Genomic DNA, 20,782 nt, shown 5'->3' on the forward strand with positions numbered 1-20,782 from the left:
AAAACAGACAGCTGTGAAAACACATTAATCTCTGATAGAGTCTCTCGCCTCAGCCTGCAGAGTCTAAAGCAGTTACTCAGAGAAAGACAAAACCATGCAACTGAGTCGGATGGCAAGGGGAAGATGCCTAGTGCAGAAGAGGCTGAGCAATGCAAATAACATCCTAGATCTACGCAGAAAAGCCATGTTCAGCCTGCAGGCCCTGAAGAAATCTGCTACCACTTAATTCTGCTGCTCCCTGAACAGCAGGCACAGCGCCCACTTAATGGATGTGAACACTTTAGCTTTGTCTTGTTGGTGGGAACAGAAGCTCTTCTTACCTTCATGGGCTCTGGAAAGCACAGAACAATTTGCTAAGAGCTTGCGGGGATCACTTAGTCAGGAAAAGCACAGAACGTGCACAGAGAGAATCCACCCAAACACAGACTCTTGGCATCAAGTGGGTGGTCATCTTCATAGGAACGTATCCGAATCCCAGGAGGATTCAAAAGCAGTCCCAATTCCTGCACTCACGCCACATTTTCCACCACCCAGAGACCAGCAGGCTCTCCATCCCCTTACCTGGAAGTTCCTCCATGCTATTTACAGGGCTGAAGTAGTTTTTAAGTGCGCTGTAGCTGTTCATAGCCACGCTGAGGTAGAACTCCGGCATGAAAGCGAAAAGTGAGCCCGTCCTGTCGCCATGCTCGATGGTGCGGATGCACACTCGCAGCAGCCAATATATGTCCTGCATCTTCTCCTGGCCAGAGAGAATGCAACAACCCCCATTCAGTTTTGTCCACCTTCTCTTTGGAGAAGCACAACAGTCAGCACCACGCTTCGACCTCAGAAACATCTCCATGGCTTTGTCTCCCTGAGCCTTGAAACCCTCCAAGAACTACTCCTTGGTAGGGCATATCTGACCACACAGGCGGGATTGCAAAAAAGGCACGCTAGTTTTTATTCCAAGTACACTGGTGGAAGGCAGGCAGGCGCTAGCAAACCCAGCATAAATCTGCTGGAAAGCAAAGCTGCTCCTCTGGAGGAATTAAATGGGAACAGGCAGAAAGCTCATAGCAGTCCAGATCTTTGCAATAAGCGGCCACAGCCTTTTGGATTCTGTGCCAGCCATTCAACCAGATTCACTGTCCTGAGGAACATCGTCCTCTTGCTTCTCTAAGCAAAACTCAGGGGGTCCTAAATTAAAAACAGGAAATTTAAGGGCATCTACACAACTTTAAGCAATAAAAATCAGCACCAACAAAGGCATAAAAAGAGGAACTATTATTTCATACCCTTCAATGCCAAGAAATATCATAAGCAATAGCATTTTGCATAAAAATAGATGGAGGAAGGTTACACTTCTAATTAAAAAAAAATTAAAACCAGAGATGTAGATAACTGATTTCATGGCTCAGCAGCTTTTCTAAAGTAGGTAGCTACCATCTTTGGGAGATTTACATGGGTTTGTTCTGTAAATTAGACTGAACTAATGTAAATCAACTAAATTGACCAAAAGACATCTTTCTCTTGACACTGGTACACATCTTAGCTCAACTGTTGCTTTCAGGATAAAAAGAAATTGTGCGAACAACATTAAGGTAAAGAAAGCTGCACTTGGTTTTATTAAGACTTGATAACCTCAAAATGTCATCTCGGGTACTGCCAAGCTAGAAGAAAGCCTACACCAAGAGGATACAAAGATGTGATTACCCACAGTGTGATGGATAAATACAGTGTTGTGATAAAGTAAGATGAAATGGTCTTCCCACAGGGATGTTTTGAAGGCAGGATTATCTACTTTAAAACTAAGAGTGTTTTTAAGCTGTAGCACTCCCTTTTGTCTAACCTTGAATCCCTCAGCTCAGAATAAACTAGTGACTAATTCCCCAGAGGAAGGAATAGCCTCTCCTGTGCTCTGACACCTCAGCACAGAGCAGGACTTCACCTCGAGACAGAACCAGTCTCTTTCTCTCCATCAGCATCAGCAACGCCTGCAATACTCCTAACAGACGTGTCCCTCCGTTGCACACAGGTCCCAGGGACGCTGGAGCCTGCTGGGTGGATGTCTCTATCGGGAAACAGCAAGGACCTGTGATGACCGAGACGGAGCCCTGAAGGTACCGGCAGTATGGACAGGCCCCTCCGTGCAGCCACGCTCCTCTCACTTGCCTCCTGGGGCATATTTCACAGCCCGAGCCAGCTAGTGACCTGCTCTCCCTGCCCGCCAAGCAGGCCAAGGCAGCAGCACAAGGCTGTAACCTTCACTCCCAGATGCTGCTGATTCATCCAGAAAGGTGACACCACACTCCTGATGGGAGGCGGGCACCTCCTGCGTTTAATATGACAATAGATCATCTAGAGACATGAATAGCGTTTCTGCACGGGCCATCGCAGCGATCCCTGCAATGCACACTGGTAATGCCCCTCAGCTTTCCAAGAGCAGTTTGGGAAGAAAAGCTTATTTTCTGGCAAGCATGGGCTACGCTAATGCAGCCGGAGAGCTTCTGGAGCGCAGCACTGTGCTGTGCAGTCCTGCTCTGGGAGCGAAGGAGGGGACGAGCCCAGAGCGCATGAGTCAGGATCAGCCACTGCAGCTCTGCCTGATGTGTGCATAGGAACTACCACTCCTCCCCTTCCTCCTCACATCCTGGGACACATGCAGGGACCCTGCTGCCACCACATTTTCAGGGAAACCGGTCTTCTTCCCCAGCACAAAAAAGCTACAAACAGAGATGAGGCAAGGTGATGTGCAAGGGAAGACAGAAAGAGGAAATCAGTGGAGTGTAAGAGCAAAACTGTTCACAAGAAAACAGACCAGAGACTTTATCCTGGAAAAAGGTGAATATGGGGAAAATGGGACAACCTGTGCAAACAGTCACTGCATTACTAAATGCAGAACACACTCTCTCTATGGGGGAACCAAGTGAAGAAGGGGAGAACACCTGAACAAAAACCCCTAGGCCTGGATCCTGCAGATTTCAGGAAGAGCAGCACTAGTGAGACCCCCCGTGACACACAGCACAGCTCAGGGAACTGGTTCACAGAAGCTTCTATCCTCTAGCCATGCTCTGAGAACTGAATCTCCCTTTGACCTGCCCCCTTCTGTCCGCCGTGCCGAGGCCTGACGCCCCAACAGAAAGCCTACAGAACCACACAGAGCTCAGAACAGACTGGGCTTTGTCCTAACAAACACTATGGGACCGAGCCTGGTACAGGCCTAGGAAGGAGTCTCTGATGCCCAAGAAGGAATAAACAAGCCCAATGGATCATCGGCATTGCTCTAACACCAGAAAAAATTACACTTGTGATACGTGAGCCAAGCAGCACAGATACAGGGGCTCATTTGCTCGGTCTCCTCTGAGCTGCTCACATTATGCTCCTGCCTACCTTTGAATAAATGGTGACATTTATCCAGGCGAGGCGTCGGCTTAGGTGATTGAGCTTCTCGGAGAAGACCTTTTGGCTCTTTAGCAGTTCCTCGTGGATGTCTCTCCTCTGAAAAGAGTGCAGAGATGTGAGGGCAGATGTCACTACCATTTATAGCATCCTTTTTCAGAGCTGGACAAACAATGCAAAAGCAAATACCACCTTGGGGCTAGCCAGGGAGTACTGGCAGGAGGGAAAGGGGTAAGCAGCCTTTCTGCAGTGGGAGTGGGAATCAGTGCCATAAAGAGTACTTAATAGTCTCAGCTGCAGCCCAAAAGGCCTGATGCAGAAGCTGGTCCAGTGTGGGCAGCAGCTTTAGGGTCAACTCCTGTCAGATACTTTTTTAATGTGTCATCAAATGCACTCAGTACCTGGCAGCTGGAATAAGACAGATGTGTCCCCAGTCCAGCACTGGAGGGTCCCCACCCCAGGAGACTGGCTCCGAGGTGTCTGCAGTACACGGAGGTTTGCAAGCCACCATGGCTTTTCTGGGACAAGCTGAAGCAGTCACTTCAGTCCCTCTGTTCCTTGAGGCAGTGGTACAATGGGTTGGCACAGTATGAAATGCAGTTGCCGGTTCCAGGCGTGGGTTACCGCCCCATCCAAGACATTGGCTGCTCCAAGGCTAAAAATCACCCACTGTGCTTCATCCTTTTTGCCAGATACTGAGGCTCTACCAGAAAAGGAAGCGGGGAGCCCGGAGACACTTACCCTCTTTGGGCAGCGGCTGATTTTTTCTTCTGTGTCTTTCAGTGCCATGGCATATTCATTCACGTCATCTGACACACCAACCATCTGAAAACCAAGCAGATTCCAATAATAAATGAGGTGGGGTTTTTTTTGCCTAGACACACAAGCATGCAACCAGACCCCTCACGGGCACTCGGAAAAGGAAAGGGCACACCTAGTCACTAAATAAGCAGAAAACAGAGAGTTGGTGTAGAGGCATGGAGGTTGGGGGAATGGATTCCTGCACAGCATGTGCTGTTTACCTTCCCAAGCTGCTGGTGGACACTGAGGTTGTACATCATCACTATCCCATCCAGGACTTCCAGGAGGGAGTTCTCTGTGATGGGCTGGTCCGGCTCCTCTGGGGGTCTGCCCAGTAAAAGACCTTCATTTCCATGGCTGCCTTCAACTGCAATGCACACCCAAGACAGGAGAGAAGTTCTCAGCAAGGCATTTTGGCACCTCAGCTTCTGACTGCACCCCTCTGAAGCCAAAGCCTTGCTGTGCCTCTGTTACACAGTGCTCCTTCCCAACCCATGGGATTCACTAGATACACAAACACACCATTCCCACCTCACTGCCTGCATCAGGTTGACCCGCCAGATCTGTTCAAACAGACCCAGGCCATGCAAGTCCCACTTCCTCGAGCCCTGTACATGTTTCAGAGGCCTGCCTGGCCCAACCCGACAGCAACAGCGCTGCTACTGCACACATCATCCTCCAGCTGGTCTGCGTTCAGAGCACGCGTGGCTACAGCTGCCTCTGAACTACCTCCCTGCAAAGCCTCGTTGCACTTGCAGGAACCAAGGCAGCATCTCCTTACGCGCAGAGAGTGCCAGCATCACCAGTGACATGTTCGGGATGGCAAAGTGGTTAACTGTGGACTTGTGGGTGTCAGCATGCCCTGGGAATGGGAAGGAGCAACGCTGTAAATAGATTGTATTCCTCTTGAGAGTACTGAGAGGTGGAAGGTGCCTTTCTCCCAGGGACCATCTGGGCCACGCTAGCACGCAGCGGAAGTACTCACTGTCCTCCTCCGTCCGCTGCTCCACGCTTAGTGTGCGCACTTTGATCTTCTCCAGGGCACCGAGTGGCCGCCGCGGGTTCATGAGGCTGACGGCAGCTGTGCTGAGGAAGCGGTTGGCGCGGCCCAGGGTGGGGGAGCTGAGCCAGCCAGGTCTGGCAAGAGCTCCACCAATGGCCAGGGCGGCAGAGGGACGCTGAGACTGAAAAGAAAGTAAGGGAGAAACAGGTCTAGCTGTTTCGCTGCCCGCTATTCCTCCTTTGTGCCTGCAAGGATGTTCGTATAGATGCACAGTGGCCATTGGAAGGTGAGAAGATACCCTTCCTACCATGGCTGGGCCAGCAGTGACAGGTTAGCAAATGGATATTCCTTCCTCTATGGGCACGTGCCAGGTACAAGCAGCAGATCTGCACAGCAAGAAGCTGCTCTGTCTGCAGTTGCAAAGCTTTTCTAGGCAGAGGCTGAGCACTCTGCCCTGGCACCAGGGCCCCCCACAGGTCAATAACAGTACGTGGCTCACCTGTGCTGCTGATGTTGCTGATTCGTCGTCTTCATCAAGATCGTCCATAGTCACTGCCTGCAGCTCCGCAGGGTCGATCAGGACATTGGCTTTTGCAGCCAGGTCATCTGCACAGACACCAAAGCAGCTGCGAATGCAGGAGTCGCGCTCCGCTTCCCCCAAGGCAGCCCCAGGCTCATCCTCTTTCCTGCTTCTTGGCAGTAGAGAAGCAGCCAGCGAAGCTGGGCGCTGCGTGAGAACACGCTCACTTTCCCCGCAGCTTCCTTACGTGGAATAGGTCTGCCCTTGCTAACACAGCAGAGACCAAGCAGCGACAGGGGCTGCTCAACCACTTCTGTTCCCGGTCCTACCAGCAACAAATAGAATAACTGAGGAACCAGAAGACAACTGCCAGGGCCAAACTGGACTAGCGTAGGGAAGGAAACTCAGGGCCTGAGACCATTTGTTAAGCATCCAGCTCTTCAACGCTCTCCCACGATATGCCACGAAGTCAGTAGGACTACAGATCTCCTCCAAGACTCAGACCAGAGACTATTCTCAGCCCAGAGGAAGACTGTGCTGATGGCTATGCTGCACAAAGCCAGAACAACGTGTCCTCTAGTCCATAGCCCTATCTTTAAAGCTGGCCAGGAAGACCTTGGTAAGAGACCAGAGGAGATTACATGGTTCTAAAGTTAAGTAATCTAATTTTGAACAGCCAGGGATCAACTTGAGACAGGGAAATTGGCTCTAACCTTGCAAACATGCTGGGGAAGGAGAAGAGATGTCTGAGCCAAAGGCAAGTGCCACCTTAACCAGAAACCAAGTTTGACTGAAGAGCAACGGGTTTCCAACCCTTGCAAAACAGAGGCTTTGAAAGTCTGTTGCCAGAGTAGCGTGCTGCAGACAAACATACAGCTGCAGTCCATACACAGGGCTGCTATTGCTTGCCCAGAGTGGTTCAGCAAGTAAATCCTGGACATCCTTCACACTCAGCAGAGCCAGGCTGACGGTCAGCTCCGAGCCCTCGTCTGCAAGAGCACCACACCAGAGGGTATTCCCAGACTACCCCCTTTCCTCCACCAGCCACAGGCCCCACTCAGGGATAGAAAGAGTGAACTGTTAACTTAAAGGACGCTCTGCCCTAGAGGGATGGGGTCTTCTTCAGCGTAGCTTGCACCTCATTAAAATTCAGGTCTCCTCTCCTTAAATTTACCCACGGCTTCCCCCTGGGATGTCTCTTGGGTGAACTCCGGCCAGGACCTGGCTGCAGATATTGGAAATGAGAGCGCTTACCTTTCAGAGTCTTCTTAAGATGAGACAGGAGACCTCCAAGCCGCTGAAGGTCAAAATAATCCACCTTCCCATTATAGAAGAGTTGAGGAGGGATATATGCCTCTGAAGTAGAGAAAGAGATTTGTTTTTTCTAGTCCCATGCATAGGACCCACACAGACATATAAGTCCTCCTAAGACAGACCCCAGGGCCCAGCCTGGACCGCCACTAAATGACAACTTTTGTTATCATAAAAGCACAAATCATTAAGGCAGAGGTGATCTCCACAATGAACCGAGAGTTAGATCCACGCAGAAAGAGGAGTAACCGATGGCCATCGATGACAACCCTCCCAGCACTTCCTCCCTCCCAGCCACAGTCACTGGGGGAAACTGGATCATCAGAAAACTCAGCAGCTCTCCACCTGCCTACTCCAGCTCTGTCACTTAGTCCCCCAGGGACCGTAAGGTGCTTACGGAGTCTAGAGAAAGGGTCAGCCTGAAGTAAGAAAGGGGAGTGCCAAGTAGATCGTGGCAGGACAGGCAAAGCGGGGTTTGAGGGTGGGAAAGCAACTGGCACTGACTTCGTTTCCTCTTAATCTCCACAGTCTGGGAAAAACAAAACCAGACAAATGTCTTCCCCTAAACTTTGACTATGGGACCACTGAGCTGCCCTTCTACAGACCCATAATCAATACTGGACTGCACACAGTTCCCAGTCACCCTGGCAAATTCTTGCGTGCAGATCTATTCCAGCTAACATCAAAACCTGAGACTTGCACACTGGAAATTTCCAGGGTGACTGGGAACTAGACACAGGATTACAAAAGGCTCAAGCACCCACGAGAAACACAAAATTTCCAGCATCCTGGAGAGCACTGCCAAGAGGCAAACCTTGTCCTAACCACAGAAATGCCTTCAAAGCTTCTCCTCCAGGCCTTACCTTCACTGCTCAGTGCGGCAGGGGTCTTTGCCTTGTGGCCATCCCAGAAGAATCGCAGGGCAGCGATAAGCCGGTGCAGGAAGCACACCATGTACTCTGGTGGGCACAACACAGTCAAGTTCTAGGGCAAGAACGAGAGTTCAGCCGTTAGGGCAGGTGTGAAAGTGCATTAGACCCAGTGGCCACATGGGGCAGGCAGAAACTTTCTGTTCTCAGCCTTGCTATTATCTTTAGCTTCCAGCACTGGGAGAGAGCCCAGCCCTGATGGCAGGGAGCAGCTTCCACCTCTAGAAAGCCCTGGGCACTGAAACAACAAGCTGGTCTGACGGAGGAGGATAGATAGTACATGTGCTCCACCACCAAAGATGGGGCTGTTCATGAACACACAATGCAGGTGAAGAAAGGGTTTCTTGCAGCAGCCTGCCTCCCAAAGCTGCAGGCCAACAGCCCGATCCAGGGCCAGAAGAACAGCCCTCACCCAGGCCGTGAAGGAGATGCCAAAGCCAGCAGGCCAGCTGTGGCAAAGCACTGCACAGCTGTGCTCCCCACATGGTTTAAGAAGGATGTTCAGCTCCCACCCAAGGCTGTTCCCAAGGACTGCTCTCTCATAAATCACTGCATAGGACTTGGATAAGCTGCCTGGTTTCAGGTCTTCTCCCTCCTCCCCACTCCCTGCCATATCTACACCTCAGTTGATCAACAGCTGGAAGCAGCCCAGCCAAAATGGCAAGAGCTCCCAGCCCAAAGGTGCCAGAGAGCTCTCAGGGTGAGGCTTGCGGGAAGGCTGGCCCTCTGACTTACCCCTCTGTTGCTAGCATTCTCCTGAAGAAACTTGCGGAATTTGTTTAGAAAGATGTATCTGGAGGCTTCCCCCTGGCAGGAGAAAAAGTAAGCTGTAAACCTATACCTTACAAATCCTGTGATGTGGAGATACTGTAGCAAAAGATCTGCAGAGGACTTACCCCTCCTCTGTCCTTGTTGTTCAGCAGCAGCTTCAGAATCTGAACCTGGAGACCTTCCACCACTAAAACGGGGACACGTCTGCCATCAGAAAACAAGCACTGGAGAGCAACTACCCATATTAACCCCAAGGGCAGCACCCTGTCCCCAGGAGAAAGGCTCCCTCCTCAGGGGAACAGGGAGAAACAGTGCCAGCAGAATGCTAATCCCACCACTGTGTGAATTTTCTCCTCTGCCACCTAGCAATAAATTCACCCACAGCTGATAAACAATGCCCCTAAAGGGGAATTTCGGTTTGCTTGTGTCCCATGGTGGGACCTGCAGGTCTGTGCAAGGGGGTCCCAACACTCGTACCCCTCCACCAGATACCGGCATGGCTGTCCCCCACCTCCACAGCACAGCCTGTCCTGGCTGGAGCACAGCCGGACTTCAGGTCGTGAAGGGGGTTTGGAAACAACTCAAGGGTTGGTGCCCCTGGCTGCACAAAAGGTACGGGATCTTGGCAATTCCTCTCCTTCCTCACAGACCTTCAATGCGTTTCTTGAGCCGCTGGCAACCTCTTTCATACGCTCGCCGCCTCAGTCTCTCCTCAGCACTCTCCTCCTTCACCTCCTTACTCTCCTTGCCCTGGTTGGGGGAGAGACACTGATTAGTAGGAGATCACCGCACCAGGAAAATGTTTTGCAAAAGGGAGCACAGAACCTCCCTGGAACAATGTGCCAGTGTGTGACTGCAGCTGGCAGAGCACCCAAACAGGCCTTCCCTGGCCTTGTAACGAGTAAGGGTGGGAGATCTTTTGAGGACACACGAGTCAACCTGTAATTCCTCAGACACTGTGAGGTTCCCTTCCAAATCTGTTGCCATAGAAAACTATTCCCCTCCCCTGTCCTGAGCAACACACCCCAAGTGTCCCCTCTAAGGGATAACAAAGACGATAGGGCAATGGAGAGGCTGCAATTCTCACACAGCTCTGCAGGGTCCACCAGTGCTAACGCTGCTGGAAACATGGGCCATTCAACTTCATCAGCCAGAAAATGATGGCCACAAAATTTCTTCAGCCTCCTTAGCGGATGTGCCCTTACTCACCTCCTTGGTGAAGCGGTTTGGCCACCACGTGGTGGGAATGAGCTCCTGCAAACCAGCCTCCTCCACACGCAGTGGGCTCTTAATGTAGAAGAACACAACTGAACGGAGCACATCGAAGCTGTGGCCAAGTTAAAGCAAGCACAGAAGCTGCGTTGGGAGAAGATACAGGGCATATTTCCAGAGCTGTAGTGAGAGACCCCTTTCCAAACAACCACTCAAAGCTCTGCAAGATCTAGAGTCCCCTTCTCCTGCGAGAAGCCCCACGCGGTTATCACAGCAGCTGCCCAAATGCTGGCATGGCAGATGGACCGCTCTGAAAGTGGTTTTTGCTCTAGGGATGTTAGAGAGGTCAGTCAGGCAGAAATGAAGTCCTGTGTGTTAGCAGGATGTGACCTATATGGCACTGCTGCTCCTCCTCAAAGCAGGACTTTGTAGCAAAGGGTGCCAGGCAGACAGAGACCTGAGAAATTAGAAATGACCTCTCAAAGATAGGGCGGCTTCTGCCTCCCAGGACCTGCAGATCCTTGCAGTGTCCTTGGCTGTGTTATCGAGGGCAGGGAGAACTGAGACCAGAGGAGGTACAAAGGATACAGAACATTGCTGAGCAGGTATTTCCTGGATTTCTCATGCTTCAAGACTGCAATGGTGAGCCGGAGGTAGTGAATCTAGGGAAACAGGAGACACAAAAGTGACTCCACCTACAGAAGAGGACATGACTCTCTAATAGGTACAGTGTTACAGAACTGCTATCTCTGGATCAAACAACTGCAAAATCCAAAACAATGTGTACCTTTGGACAAGGGGACATAACAGAAGCTGGCTAATCACAGATTCCTGGGGATTCAGAAGTGCAACTCACTTGTAATCCCAGATCTGGGATGATGGGGGAGAACCTGTAAGCCCGTAGCAGGGACATCAGGAGCTGCTTGAGGCACTCGTGCACTTCATACTCCTGAGAAAATAAGAAACACATTGCACAGCAACAGCATGGAGTCAGGAACAGCTATAGTTTCCAGAGCAGGAGCTTGGAAGGAAGGATTCAATTCCTGAACTGAAAAAGCAGGTGCTTTGAACGCACTGTGTTTGTCCATGGGTTAGGGTCCCGACTCCACAGCAGAAAGTCTGAGCAGAAGTTGGTGCCAACACTTTGCTATTGGGAAACAAGCTTCTGCACTAGTAAAACCAAGCCCAAAGTAATCTACAAAAAGCCAAAGTGGCAGGACCTAGTTAGCTGAGCTGAGTCACTCATCCCTGTATCCCCTGAATCTACCCAACACACAGTGTTGGCAGAACCAACCCAGAAAGGAAAGAAGTTACTCTTGTGTAAATGCGATGATGGAAGAGCTTCCTTTTTGAGTCCAACTCATAGCCAAACAGTGGGATGAGAGCCAACTCTTCCACAAACACAGCAGCCCTACCAGGGTGTTCAGCTTCACTTCTAAGATGACGGGCCTGAGGGGCTTATGAAATTTTTCAATTAAACTTTTCTTGACAGCTGGCCGGGCCAGCGCCCATATCTGTTAATTGTTACCCAAAAGGACAGACATGCTGCCTCCAAGCAGATCTTTGGCAGTCATTGCCTCTGGGTAATCACCTCAGCACTCCAGCAGCAGCAGCTTCCCAGTGGCTAGCAAAGGCTGCCTCAAACAATGGTCCCAGGAAGGAATGACCTCCTCCAGCTCAGACAGGAAGGGGCATGGGATGTTGGAGGAGGTTTTTACCCAGCAACGCTGGAAGTGGTGAGAGTGCACTGCCCATTTCCACCGCAGTCCTGCACATTCTTGATTGATCTCTTGGGGTACATGGTGGCATTTAAGACTTCCACAGTCACAAAAGCAGTAACAATATCCAAGAGACCAACTCATTTCTTACTGACGAATTTGACGTTCCCAGAAGCAGGAAGTTATTCAACATCACCACCAGTTCCTTTAGCAGTAGGACAAACTTAGAAATGCCTTGTTAGTTCACTGTCAGTGTCACCATTACCAATTGATCTGTATTCAACTCTCATCCCCTGGGTGTGAAGCAGCAGCCAGATGAGCTAGATGAGAGGGTAGTCTACCACAAAAAAAAGGGATCTTGGCACCAGGAAGGGAAAGAAACTGATCACTACCAGCATTTTCTAGGGAAGGCCTTGGCACCTCCCAGGATCTCCCTGTGATCCTGGGGAGGAACCAGCACCCTAGCAACTCACCTCCATAAGAAGCCACATGAGATCCAGCAGCTGCTGAATAAGGGGATGGGCCTCCACTGCCCCTCCTTGCTCAAGGATGCTCAACAGGAAGGACATGAGCACATCTTCCACCAGGTACACCTTGCACTGTAGACAGAAAGCCAGGTGAACAGTCTTCCAAAGCACAGCCAACTCCCAGTGAAAGCTGAGGTTTACCTCCCCTTGCAAGCACAATAACTGGCACCTACAGAAGCTTGCAATGGGCAAGGAAAACTCACCATAAGAGGAGAGAAATAATTGAAGATGTGGGCTAATGTAATCAACACTGTGGGTTCTCCCTGCAGCTGCCACATGGATGTGTCCTTCTCCACCAGCTTGCCCTCCTGCAATGACAAACCCAGAAAAACACACGGCTCGGATCCAGCCCAATCCACCTATACACCACTGACAAAGTGAACTGGAGGCCTGGAGCAGCCACTGTTTGCTGTCACATGCCTGACTGCAGCAAAAACCTTGAACAGGGGAATTTAGGATGGCAAAGCAGCCAGGCTCTTGCTTCTGGAGAGCTGCAGTGCAGTCCAGATGTCAGTTACTCTCAGCCACACGCATGCACCTTGACAATCTGGTTTTGGAAAAGGGTCCAAGTACACATGATAATTTGTAAATGGGAATCCCTACAGAGGGGCTCAACTAGTAAAACAGGCCCCCATTCAAGCCAAGACCATAGCAGATGGTGTTCCCTATGCTTTAGGCATAAATAGATCCTCTCCCGTCCCAGGAGAAAAAAAAAGGTTTCTAGCAAACAGTGCCACAGCCAAAACAGTTCTCAAGGCAGATCTACCAGAATTTCACCACATCACTGGACCAGGACATCAGTAAAAAGTTTAGAATATGAACAAGCTTCTTTAAAGGCTGCAAAATCAAACCCAGCAGTTCTGACTCCAACAAGCATCAGCCCTTGGATACTAGGAATGAAACTTCACAGGACTGAGAAAAACAAAGCCTAGCGTGATTTAACTTAAGTCCTGGAACTATCAGGAATCCCATTTTGCAAGCCAAAGAGCACCAGGGACATGTGTGCCCCATGCAAAAGCATGCAAGCATCAAGACACTCAGGTGTATGGAACTATCTGAGATGCCAGCATGTGCTGAGAAGTGCAGAACCACATATTCCAGCATGGTGCCCCACAGATCCACCCAGTGACAACAGCCTACCGTCACATCTATTCCGATATGGATCACGTTCTTCAGGTAGCCTAACAGCTTGCGAGCCTTCACTAGGTCTGCAACAGGAGGATCTTGCAAGGGGCGGTAACCTTCCACCGGATAAGTAGGCAAGCGTTAAGGTAAAATGCAATCTGATCCTTTCAGGACTTCTTTTGTTTGTGCAAGGAAAAGACCGTGCCTCTATTTTACTTTATACCCACACATGCCTCAGTCACAGTTCAAACCACAGTGCCTTCTAAATGGATGATAAGCCACAAGCTCTTATCCCCACTTCCTCAATATTGCAAGCAGCAAGTATTTCACACCACACTTCTGCTCTCACCAGAAAGATCGACAGGAGACTCCACTACCGCTATCAACAGGCACACTCAGGACTGTTCTGACAGCAGCTTCAAGTCTCAGCAGTCGCATAGGGAGGCAACAGGCAATGCTCCTACCATGTCAGAGGTCCTGTGTGGCTGGGAGGTAGGAGAGATCAGTGGCCAAAAGGCTCGGCAGCACAGCAGCATTAGGGTTTCCAAAACTAAACAGTGAGTTTTTTGCAGGATCTGAGTGACTAGGAACAGGCAACCTCCAGCTGCAGCAGTAGCTGCTGATTCAAAGCTGAAAGCAAATCTCATTTCAGAAGCTGTTGGGAACCAGCACTGATGTTTGTGTGCCCCGCACTGCTGCTCCAGCTGAGGGGGGCATCTGGTTCTTCTCTCCTTGACCCTGCTCTGCACACAAGTGCCAACAGAAGAAAGCGAACTGCAGTCAGGTATGTATATTCTACAGCCTCCAAAGATGGTCTCAGGACAGGCTCTTCTCCCTTCAGACCTGCTCTCCTCACGCCTAAAGGATATCGGAGTGGACGGCTTCCGAAGTTAAAAGCAACGGACTCTTTGAACGAGAGGCTGATGGCAGGGAAGTAAGCCATTCCAGCACCCCTTGTGATGTTGTCAAAAGCGGTTCCCAGAGATATGCCGTTCCTGAAAGAAGGAAAACCCACAAGATTTTAGTCACAGTAGGAAGATTTTGAGGTCAGCTGGGCAATCCAGTTATCCGCATTCCCCTCCCAGCAACTTGCCAACACAGACACATCAATCAGTCATGCCTCCTGTCACTCTTAACCTGGCACGCAGGCAAACGTCACAGCTTTGCTGAGTAACAGCCATGGGAAGCACAGCAGCACTCCCATTTTCATATGACAGCACAGGAAGGCACTGGAGTCTGCACAACACACAGAGTCCATTCAGCCTTCAAGGGGAACCCAAATCCTTAAGAGATAACTAACCAGCAGGACATTTTAAAGGCTGGTGACATTTTTGGCCTCACGTGTTTAATGTCGGTGGAAATAGAAGGATAATGCTCTCAATCTAATCTTCTCTAAAAGATGCCATGGAGCATCTAAGAGTTTTTAATTCTGGCTGACTTGTTGCATGCTGGAGTTTAGCGCCTGGGAACAATTCTTATTCAGGCTGGCCTCTGCTCATTATCCACAGGAGTTGGAGGCTGGAGATTTATCAGCCTTTCCACAGCTCCTTGTGAATTTAGGACAGGCAAGGTCTACACTGACCACAAAAGCAATCAGTGCGGCTCAGCCAACTGTATTAAGTATTAAGCACCACGAGAGATGCCCTCCCCTCCAAAATCCTAGCAAACTTTACACGGGCTTTAGCTTGAACATCTTTCTGCCAAATGCTCTCACCTGAACTTAAAAGACTCAACAGCCCATTCAGATGGTTTCTGAACACAAAGCAGAAAAGCAAAGGCTGGAACTACCAAGGAATTTAAAGGGGCGAGGGCAGAAACAGGGATCAGCAACCTGCTGAGAGTGAGGAAACCTTTGTTACACACAGACATCAACAAAGCAGGGAACCGAGCAAAGATGCTTACAAGCAGAAGGCAATGGTGCCCTCATCAAGGTCTATCAGACAGCTGACGATGTCTCCTGCTGCCCAAGACTGCAGTAAAGGGAGAGAAAAGGTTAAACATATATCCAGGGTGTTCCCACATCAGAAGAAAGACTGCAACCCAACCAATCCCTTGTGATTCAGGGTTGAAGAAGAGAGTTCCTTCTCACAGCAGCTCACGTAGCATTCTCAGACGCTTATGGAAGCTGCACATAAGCCACTAATTGGGATCTTTTTCCCTTCCAGCACTAGGAACATGCACAGGATGAAACACATATTTATCCCAACACTGCATCATCCTCTGACGTGCTACAGAGAACCAGAGCCTTCCGGAGACCTACAGCAGCACTATGCTAGGAATCAGTCTGTTAGGGCTGCTAAACAAAGCACCCACATAAGCATGTCCAGCAACCCTAAAGTACAAACAATTGCTGGCACACAGCCTCCCCAACAGCAGACTGAAGCAGGGAGGACAGCTTGAGGGCTTTTCACGGGGCCCAGCAGAATTCAGTGAGGAGGAGTCACCTGCTTTCTTCTCTTTACTCTACATCCCGTTCCTGGTAGGACAGCTACTCACTTTGCCATAGTTGGTAGTAGTCACGTTCCACTTGCGCACCCTGTTTCCATCATATGCATATGAATCCGGCGTATCTCCAACTCCTTCCTGCACCAAAGTATGAAAGAGGAGACTCAGACCAGACCAAGCATAGAGGATCCCTCTCATTGCAAGAGGGGCTTTAAGGGGGAAACCAGCAGACGGAGAGCAGCTGACAGCACACATGCTCTGCCCGGGAAAAGCCCTCACTCTAGGAGTGAATCCAATGGCCTGTGATCTTCAGTTCAGAGAAATACACCACTCCCTACTGATTTTTGGGTCAGAAGAAGAGTACTGGCATACCACGCTTCCAAATTCTGTCAAAGCAGTACCCCAGGATGCCCATCACCTCCCCTCTCACATATTGCAGAGTGGCAAGTTAGTGAAACTGCAGCCAACATCCCTTCCCAGCATCAAACATCCCACCCTCTGCTTGAGAAGAGCTGGCCTGGGCCTGCCTCTCCTGGGCAAAAAAGCCTGGTAGCACCATGGCTGAGGGCCATCACGAAGGTCGTAGCAGTGGCTACATGCAGCAAGAGCGCAGCAACACACCCAGCGTGCGAAGATTTCACGCTGTGCACCATTCTGTGAACGCAGACCAGAGAGTCTAGTAACAACAGACCTGGTATCTCTAGTGTGTGTGCTGGGAAAAAAATGCCAGCAGGGCAGGAGCACAGCATGAATGCGATGCTCCACACTGACTTAAAAAGCAGTGGAGGAACACAGAGCAGCCCTGTGCCACGTGCAGCAGTTACACTACCTCCTGATTAAATCTGCAGTTAAGAGTACACCAGCCAATCTGCATGAGTCCCTGGGAGGAGATGAGCACCTCGTAAATCCATTTCCCTGAAAGAAAATGAGATGCCATACAGTCATCTGCCGCCTGGCTCATTGTTAGAAAAGCAGAACCTGACACTGAGCCCGCAGAAATAAATGTGGCACACAAAGAAGCTTCAGGACATCCCTAGCATTCCTCTCCCACCTCTTCACTCCAGCATCACACAATCCTCCATCCTTCTGACCTCCTGGAAAAGCCAGTGGATGAACTGGGGAAGAAGGAGCTCAAGATCTGGAACATATAAGATTTCCTGAGCTCTCTAGTTGTGTAATTCTCCATGCGCTCTTCCCAAGGTCTTTTCTCAAAGCATCGCTGGTTTATCTCCTTACCTTTATACACGCACGTTGTGGCCCTGATGGACCCAAAGTTACTGTGGCCAATCACCTGGACCAACAAAATAAAAGTATTTTAAAGTCAGGCAAAAAGGTAGTTTAGCTCAGTCCTACCCATTCTCTCCTTCCTAGCCCTCAAAACCAAAGCAAGATGGAGAATTATTCACAAGCACAGCGCAGGGAAGAGACGGGACATCTTCCCCATCCCAACAGCTGTACTCGGAGCCGACAGGCCCTGAGGAACCATCCAGGTCCTCCCCACAGCTCATCTGTACTTGATAAACCCCACTGAAGCATGCAGCATGGCAGCAGTACAAGGGCAATGTGGTGACCGACAGGTTCCCAGTGAAGTGTGACAGGTATACAAAAGTGACTATTACACAGGAAAGACACCTGAATCCTGGACAAGTTAGAACAAAGCCATAGATTCAGGGTGTCTAGATTAAAGCCCAGGACTGGCAGGTAACACGCTGCCCAGAAACTGAACCCTCTTAACTCCTGACTCTCTCAACCTTAGGACAGACCATGAAGAAGAGACGAAGGGAGCAACAAGGAATTCACAGGTAAGCCAGTCTGATCCAATATGAGGGTAAGTTCTCGGTACAGCCAAGGTAAGCTACAGCGGGTGGTTAACGGGAAAGGGGAGACCAGAGCAGTCTCCTCTGCTAGAGGTAAAAAAGGATACATAGATTAAGGAGGGAACGAGTACAGGAGCACAGGATGTGCACGCTCAGTGAAGGGGTGAAATGAGTGCAGAAATTACTGAAGTAGGAAAGGACTAAACGCCAGTGGATTCTTCCAGCTAATTTTCTGCATGAAGAACATCAGCTAAGAAGCAAGCAGGGAGCTAGTGGGAACGAAGGAGAAAGGAACAAGACAATACAGCGGCGAGGCCTGGCCTCAACCTCAGCTTCAGCCTCTCGCCACCATTAGAGAAGACCAGGAGGAAGGAAGGAAGAGGCAGTCTGCTGGAGGGAGGGACAGGAAAGCTGGCTGCCGGCCCTTCCTCTGCTTAGCCAAGCTCTTCAGTGAGCCCCTGGGCCACGGTAATCTTTCCACTTCCTCGCAGCTCCACTCAGAGCTTGCTGAGACTTAGGGGTCCTGCTAGACCTTTTCCCAGGAGAGTTCATTTCCTCCAGGATCGTGCAGCTTTCTGGGTAGACTCCGTTTACAACACACTACAAAGCCAGTGACAGGGATCTGTTATGAAAAACAAACCAAGAAGCCCGAAGTGCTTTTAATCCCACAAGACCATTTTCTGTTGCACCCAGCATCACACTCACCCCAAGTAAGTCATCATCGACCAGCAGGAGCCCCTCAAAACCGCTCGTGTGGTCCAACACCACAGTAGAGGGACCAAGACGGCCCTCTGCTACCTGATCTGAAACAAGAGTTGCAGAAAACCTGTTAGGGAAAGTTGTGCAGGATTTAACAGTGCACCTGATGAGTGCCTCCAGCTAGACTACAACAGCACCTGGGTCCTGCTACAGTGGAGGAAGACGAAAATACTGTTACCCATGTTAGACCATGAGAACCTCAGGAAAGCAGACACCAGTGAGATTTAAAAGGAAGATTTCACAGCAACACGCATGGTCTTAGCTATGCAGCATTCAGGTCACAGAACCATAGAATTGTTTAGGTTGGAAAAGACCTTTAAGATTATCAACTCCAACCGTTAACCTAACACTACCAAGTCCGCCACGAAACCATGTCCCTCAGCACCACATCTACACATCTTCTAAATACCTCCAGGGATGGCGACTCAGCCACTTCCCTGAGCAGTCTGTTCCAATGCTTGACAACCCTTTCAGTGAAGAAATTTTTCCTAATAACCAACCTAAACCTCCCCTGCTACAACTTGAGGCCATTTCCTCTAGTCATATTGGTTGTTACTTGGGAAGAGACCCACCTCCACCTGGCTACAACCTCCTTTCAGGGAGCTGTAGAGAGCGATAAGGTCTCCCCTCAGCCTCCTTTTCTCCAGACTAAACAGCCCCAGTTCCCTCAGCTGCTCCTGACAGGACTTGTGCTCTAGACCCCTCATCAGCTTCATTGCCCTTCTCTGGACACGCTCCAGCACCTCAACGTCTTTCTTGTAGTGAAGGGCCCAAAACCAAACACAGTATTTGAGGTCGGCCTCACCAATGCCAAGTACAAGGGGACAATCACTTCCCTAGTCCTGCTGGCCACACTATACGTCATATGTTAATTTTTCCACACTGCCTGAAAATTTTACTTTGGCAAAATTCAAAGCCCAAACTAAACTCTGAACCAAATGTTTGGCCTGCATATCACACTTTGATTGCAGCCAGCAAGAAAAATTCTTCTTTTTAGGAAAGGAGCCAGGTTGTATCCTGCCACCTCCTGACTCATTCAGAGAAATGGATGCTAGCAAAAATACAGGCAACAGCCTGAGGCCCAAAGTGAATACCTACAGTGGAGACCAGTAGGTAAAAATTGTCAACAAGCCTCTGCATTTCCCACCAAGGATAGCACTGCACACTGCTGGTCACAGCAATGGCTCTGCATATCATTATCAGTGAAATATCTCCAACGTCTTCCCCAAAACTGCTTTTCCAGGTATTTTCACCTGGAAATATGCCTCCCTCATCTGCAAGCAGACCTGCTCCAGGGTTGGCTGATGAGCACCTCACAGGCAGGATTTAAAGGTACAATAAATTAGAGAGGAGAGGAGAGCAATGCTCACTCAGGGAACTGCCTTTCATGATACTACTTGCCTTCCCAATTAGGCAGCACAAGCAGAAGCACAAATTGGACAGACACTCTTCTCCTACCTCGACTGTCTTCGGAGCCATTTTCCTCTGCTAGCAACCGGTCAAGGTGCTCCTGCAGGTTCTGGAACGTCAGGTGCTTTCTAGGGAATAAACATGCACAGGAGCTTTTCAGAAAACTGTCTCCAGGTTTCAGAGTTGCAGCCCAGACACATGTGTCTGCACAGTCCTGCGCTATGAGGCATGAAACGGGGAAGTTCTGTCGATCCGTGTTTCTTGTAATGAATCTGAGGAATTTGCTGCCCAGCATGTTGGGGCAATGAATGAATGAAGGACTAAATATAGCGTGAACATGCAAAGTAGTTAACAAAGGATCTTAAAATCTTCAGTCTGCTTGGGAGTATTTTGTGGCAGTAAGAAAACTGTACTGCGGTACCATGGCAGTAAGAAACCAGCTGTACTAGCAACAACTGTGGACCACGACTTTGCTGCAGTCAGCGTCATACAAACATGGCGTAAGTCAGGACTCAACTTTTCCCCGAAGTGTTTTGTAATACAAAAGAAGAGAGAAGAACACACCAGCAGCTGTAGCAGTTCAGACAAAGGTCAGGCTAGCCCAGCATCCTCTCTCTGACAATGGCCAAAACCGTTTTGTTTTCATACTGAGAAGTCTTTCATGCACCCCTTCTGGGCCGCTATTTTAGAGTACTTTCTCATACTGCCCTCCCCTAGTTCTCTCTTTTCAAGGCTAGTTTACTTAGCTGTTCCTTGTACAAGAGCCATTCCAGACATCTGATTTGCTCTTACCCTTCCTCAAAGCCCCTGCAACTCTAAAATACCCGTTTGGAGTTGGCGAGACCAGAACCACATGTTACTCAAGGGTAAACCAAGAATCTATTTAGCAGCATAATGATTTTCCTTAACCTACACCCCTTTCCTAACAATTCCTAACTTCCTACTTTCTTTTCCTGACTCATTAAAGACTTAGTATTCCCACCCCAATCTCATTCCTACGCAGTAAAAATAAGCTCAGGGCCCATCATTTTATGCACAATGTTCAGGCTGCTCTCC

The 20,782-nt window shown here is 49.7% G+C and overlaps 1 protein-coding gene across 1 annotated transcript in view; it reads right to left on the reverse strand.

The window, feature by feature from the left end:
- The window catches only part of RNF123 (ring finger protein 123), a 50,336-nt gene that overhangs the window by 26,685 nt on the left and 2,869 nt on the right, over nt 1–20,782 (reverse strand). Inside the window, exons 3-26 of the mRNA XM_009881211.1 lie at nt 19,764–19,854; nt 18,263–18,346; nt 16,977–17,031; nt 16,570–16,655; nt 15,792–15,878; nt 15,198–15,265; nt 14,165–14,290; nt 13,311–13,425; nt 12,374–12,478; nt 12,117–12,242; nt 10,782–10,874; nt 10,514–10,587; nt 9,923–10,040; nt 9,364–9,463; nt 8,839–8,900; nt 8,678–8,749; nt 7,877–7,997; nt 6,957–7,058; nt 5,682–5,788; nt 5,165–5,357; nt 4,401–4,546; nt 4,120–4,203; nt 3,370–3,477; nt 562–739 (exon numbers count right to left, since the gene is read on the reverse strand). Coding sequence (XP_009879513.1) covers nt 562–739; nt 3,370–3,477; nt 4,120–4,203; nt 4,401–4,546; nt 5,165–5,357; nt 5,682–5,788; nt 6,957–7,058; nt 7,877–7,997; nt 8,678–8,749; nt 8,839–8,900; nt 9,364–9,463; nt 9,923–10,040; nt 10,514–10,587; nt 10,782–10,874; nt 12,117–12,242; nt 12,374–12,478; nt 13,311–13,425; nt 14,165–14,290; nt 15,198–15,265; nt 15,792–15,878; nt 16,570–16,655; nt 16,977–17,031; nt 18,263–18,346; nt 19,764–19,854 — 2,501 coding nt within the window. The remainder of the gene's footprint in view (nt 1–561; nt 740–3,369; nt 3,478–4,119; nt 4,204–4,400; nt 4,547–5,164; nt 5,358–5,681; nt 5,789–6,956; nt 7,059–7,876; nt 7,998–8,677; nt 8,750–8,838; nt 8,901–9,363; nt 9,464–9,922; nt 10,041–10,513; nt 10,588–10,781; nt 10,875–12,116; nt 12,243–12,373; nt 12,479–13,310; nt 13,426–14,164; nt 14,291–15,197; nt 15,266–15,791; nt 15,879–16,569; nt 16,656–16,976; nt 17,032–18,262; nt 18,347–19,763; nt 19,855–20,782) is intronic.

Source organism: Charadrius vociferus, unplaced genomic scaffold, assembly GCF_000708025.1.
Source record: "Charadrius vociferus isolate BGI_N301 unplaced genomic scaffold, ASM70802v2 scaffold550, whole genome shotgun sequence".
NCBI lineage: Eukaryota > Metazoa > Chordata > Aves > Charadriiformes > Charadriidae > Charadrius > Charadrius vociferus.